This window comes from Rhinopithecus bieti, unplaced genomic scaffold, assembly GCF_001698545.2.
Source record: "Rhinopithecus bieti isolate Rb0 unplaced genomic scaffold, ASM169854v2 scaffold_5775, whole genome shotgun sequence".
Classification (NCBI taxonomy): Eukaryota; Metazoa; Chordata; class Mammalia; order Primates; family Cercopithecidae; genus Rhinopithecus; species Rhinopithecus bieti.
This window is the reverse complement of record NW_016804817.1, coordinates 28,051-32,640: the sequence shown is the minus strand read 5'-3', so window position 1 is coordinate 32,640 and position 4,590 is coordinate 28,051. Positions and strand designations below refer to the sequence as shown.

The following is a 4,590-nucleotide window of genomic DNA, read 5'->3' as shown; positions in this document are numbered from 1 at the left end:
TAGTAGAGACGGGGTTTCACCGTGGTCTCGATCTCCTGACCTTGTGATCCGCCCGCCTCGGCCTCCCAAAGTGCTGGGATTACAGGCGTGAGCCACCGCGCCCGGCTGTTGTTGTTTTAAGACCATGTCTCGCTCTGTCGCCCATGGAGTGCAGTGGATCAATCACGGCTCTCTGCAACCTCGATTTTCCGGGCTCAAGTAAGTGTTCCTCCCACTTCAGTCTCCTGAGTAGCTGACATGCACCACCACACTCAGCAAATTTTTAAATTTTTTGTAGAGACAGGGTATCCCTATGTTTCCCAGGCTGGTCTCCAACTCCTGGGCTCAAGTGATCTGCCCGCCTCGGCCTCCCAAAGTTCTGGAGTTACAGGCGTAAGTCACCATGCCCAGTCCCAAATTCAGTGTCTGATATTGATAGCAGGGTAGAGTGAGAGTACACTTTTTTTTTTTTTTGAAACAGTCTCACTCTGTTGCCCAGACTGGAGTGCAGTGGTGCAATCTCAGCTCTCAGCTCACTGCAACCTCAGCCTCCTGGGTTCAAGTGATTCTGGTGCCTCAGCCACCCTAGTAGCTAGGATTACAGGCACGTGCCACCAGGCCCAGCTAAATTTTGTATTTTTAGCAGAGACAGGGTTTCGCCATGTTGGCCAGGCTGGTCTCGAACTCCTGACCTCAAGTGATCCACCCGCCTCTGCCTCCCAAAGTGCTGGGATTACAGACGTGAGCCACCACGCCAGGCCAAGAGTACACATAACAAAAATGTATTGTGCTCAGATAATGGACACCTTAAATACCCTGACATCAATCATCACTACACATTATATACATGTAACAAAATTTCACATGTATCCTATAGATTTGTACACATTTTAAAAATAATAAAAAGTTAGCTGCACGTGATGGCACATGTCTATAATCCCAGCTACTCAGGAGACTGAGTGAGACAGGAGAATCACTTGAACCTGGGAGGCACAGGTTGCAGTGAGCCGAGATATGCCACTGCACTCCAGCCTGGGTGACAGAGTGAGCCCGTCTCAAAAATACAAAAAATAAAATAAAAAATAAAATGACACTTTTTGGGGAAAAAAAAAATACAGGCCAGACACAGTGGCTCACGCCTATAATCCCAACACTTTGGGAGGCCGAGGCTGGCGGATCACTTGAGCCCAAGAGTTCGAGACCAGCCTGGGCAACAAGAGGAACCCCTGTCTCTCCCCGATCCCCCTCAAAAAAAAAAAAAAAAAAAATTAGCCAGGCTTGGTGTCGCACGCACCTGTAGTCCCAGCGACTCAGGAGGCGGAGGTGGGAGGATCGCTTGAGCCCGGGAGGCAGAGGTTTCAGGGAGCCGAGATCTTGCCACTGTACTCCATCCTGGGCGACAGAGTGAGCAGAGTGAGTTCCCGTCTCGAGAAAAAAAAACAAAACTCCTTTTGCTGGGGCACATTGCTGAAGACGGATGGCTAGGGGATAAGTATACAGTTTTTCTCTAGGCGGGAAACTTAATTGGAGTTTATCAGGCGCGAGCCATTAACAAAATTTGCGCCCTCTAAGCTAACACGGCAATATGGAGCTTAGACATCATAGTTCATCCCCAGTCGTGAAAAAACCTCCTTATTTGCTTGGGATTGGAAAGAAAAAGAAAATATACATTCATACTTTCATACATGACGTACACACACACACACACATTTATATACAAATGCATACAGAAAGCACATGAAACACAAGCAGAATTAACTGTGTTGTTCATACGGCCACTCAGTGAAATGTATACGGTATATTGTGTTTGAAATATATATTCAGTGAAATATATACTTCCCTTCAAGTGTTTCAAATTCAAGGCTGAGAAAGGACTTGGTCTCTTGCTTAGACTTGAGGAACCTCACTCGGAACTGGAAGGATGTATGCAATCTAGTTGCCCCACCGGCTTATTTATATTGATACACATATCGCTTCCTGTCGGCGACGACCGCCTAGATCCGGGGAAGGGTTTTGCAAACGTACCCAGAACTGTTTCCAAGGTTTCCTCAGATTTGGGCTGTACCTCAGCGGCAGGTCCCGGGAACCAAGGCAACAGATATCTTCCTAGGCTCGCGAGAGCGCCCCCTTCTCCCACTGCTGCTGGGGCCCCCCAGTAGCAATGGCTCCGGTGTCCGGCTCGCGCACTCCGGATAGGGAGGCCTCGGGCTCGGGGGGAAGACGTCGCAGTTCGTCCAAGAGTCCGAAGCCCAGCAAATCTGCCCGCTCCCCGCGGGGCCGCCGCTCTCGCTCGCACTCTTGCTCTCGGTCCGGGGACCGGAATGGACTCAGCCATCAGTTGGGTGGCCTCAGCCAAGGCTCCCGAAACCAGTCCTACCGCTCACGCTCCCGGTCGCGTTCTCGAGAGCGGCCCTCTGCACCCCGGGGCATCCCCTTCGCTTCTGCCTCCTCGTCAGTCTATTATGGCAGCTACTCGCGCCCCTACGGGAGCGACAAGCCTTGGCCTAGCCTCCTCGACAAGGAGAGGGAGGAGAGCCTGCGGCAGAAGTGAGTGAGACGGCCGCACTTTGTCTTGTACGAGCCTACGTGCCTTTAGAGTCCGATCTATCACTCATTCCGTTTCTGACCATTCGCATTTCGCTCACTCTGCTTGCCTTGCACCCATTTTCATCCCTTTCTTTAATCCACCCTAGACAACCCTTTATTCGTCCTTTTCATTTTCCGTTATCCTCAGGCCCCTTCATGCAGTGGTGCCCCTGGTCTCCCGCTACCCCCTTCTGCCTCCTGTCTTGTTAGCGAATATTGCCCAGAGCCTCATAACTACCAGGATTGTAGCATTTACCTGGTGGTGTCATTATCGTTCGTGAATATATTTGTATTCACCACTAGACTGAGCTCATGGAAAGGAGGAGCCAGTGAACGGAAGAGAATTCTGTGATAGTGCCTAATACTTTATAGGCACTCAACCATTGCTTGTTGAATGAAGGAACTCACAGGTCTGAGATAACAGGATATGTATGTAGAAATGTTTTGTGGGGAATTAGGAAGGGATGAAATCAAGGGTTTAAGTTGGAGAGGAAATAAACCTTCCCCTCAGACAAGACGATTAGATGCATGTAGGAAAAGTGATCTGATAAGCTATAGATGACCCCACCTTGAGGAAGGTCTTGTTAAGTGGTCTCAGTCTTGGCGTCGAAAAATGACGCCAGAATGAGGCGATCTCTAATGAAAGTAAGTATTGGAGTGGAAGAATGCATAGCTTGGGGATTGTTTTGTTTTGTTTTAGAGGCAGGGTCTAGCCCTGTCGCCCAGGCTGGAGTGTAGTGGTGCAGTCTTGGCTCATTGCAGCCTCCACTTTCTTGGGCTCAAGTGATCCTCCCACCTCTGCCTCCCTCATAGCTGGCACTATAGGTGTGCACTACCACACCCGGCTTATTTTTATACTTTTTGGTAGAGACAGGGTTTTACCATGTTGCCCAGGCTGGTATCGAACTCCTGGTCTCAAGTGATCCTCCCACTTTGGCCTCCCAAAGTGCTGGGATTACAGGTATGACCCCACATGCCCCGCCAAACCTGCCCTTTTCATCACTATACTTTATTACCTCCCACTGCCGGAAGAAAAAGAATCAAGACATCTCCCAGCTGTTGGAACTTTAACCTACCTCTCAATTCCTGTAGTATTTCTAAGTTTCTCATCTTTTAAACATATAAGTGCACGTAAATAACTTAGTACAGTGCCTGACACATAATTTAACAATAAACGTAAGATATTAAGACTTACACAGCATAATTATGAGCCTTTTCCTTTCTCCTTAAAACTATGCATTTTTGGCCGGGCACAGAGGCTCATGCCTGTAATCCCAACACTTTAGGAGGCCAAGGCATGAGGATCACTTGAATCCAGGAGTTCAAGACCAGCCTGGGCAATATAGGGTACCCTGTCTCTACAAAAGTGTTTTAAAATTAGCTGGGCAAAGTGGCATGTGCTTGTAATATCAGCTACTGGGGATGCTAAAGTGGGAGGATCACTTTAGCTGGAGAGGTCAAGGCTTCAGTGAGCCATGATCTCACCACTGCACTCCAGCTTCGGTGACAGAGGGAGATCCTGTCTCAAAACAAACAAACAAAAAAAAAAACTGAAGAGAAGAAAAGGAAGAAAGAAAGGAAAAGGACAAACTCCAGAATCAGACTGAGTATGAAGCCCTTATTTGCCACTTAATAGCTGTGTGACCTTGGTCAAGTTACTTAACCTCTCTGGGTTCCATTTCTTCATCATTAAAAAGGGGATAAAATAAGTACTACAGATTTTGGGATTTTAATAATTAAGTGCCTGGAACATAGTAACTATTCCATAAGTGTTATTAATGTTTCTTGCATGGGAGTAAAAACAGTCCTGAGTTAGGTTGGAGACCCATCTCTCCAAGTTAAATTTTTCAGAAACATACCCACAGGCTATGTCAATCAAAAAGTAAATGGTTTCTTCTTGGAGAATCCTCACCGAAAGATGTCTGAACTGCTTAGATGAAACTTGCATATGTACATTTAGAAAATAATTTATCTTTTTTTTTTTTTTTTTGAGATGGAGTCTCGCTCTGTCTCCCAGGCTGGAAT

General features: G+C 47.4%; 1 protein-coding gene across 1 annotated transcript in view; it reads left to right on the top strand.

Annotated features, from left to right (window-relative positions):
- The first annotated feature begins 1,973 nt into the window (after window positions 1-1,973).
- The window catches only part of NKAP (NFKB activating protein), an 18,291-nt gene continuing 15,674 nt past the window's right edge, over window positions 1,974-4,590 (top strand). The window contains exon 1 of the mRNA XM_017870465.1: window positions 1,974-2,529. Coding sequence (XP_017725954.1) covers window positions 2,141-2,529 — 389 coding nt within the window. The 5' untranslated portion in view covers window positions 1,974-2,140. The remainder of the gene's footprint in view (window positions 2,530-4,590) is intronic.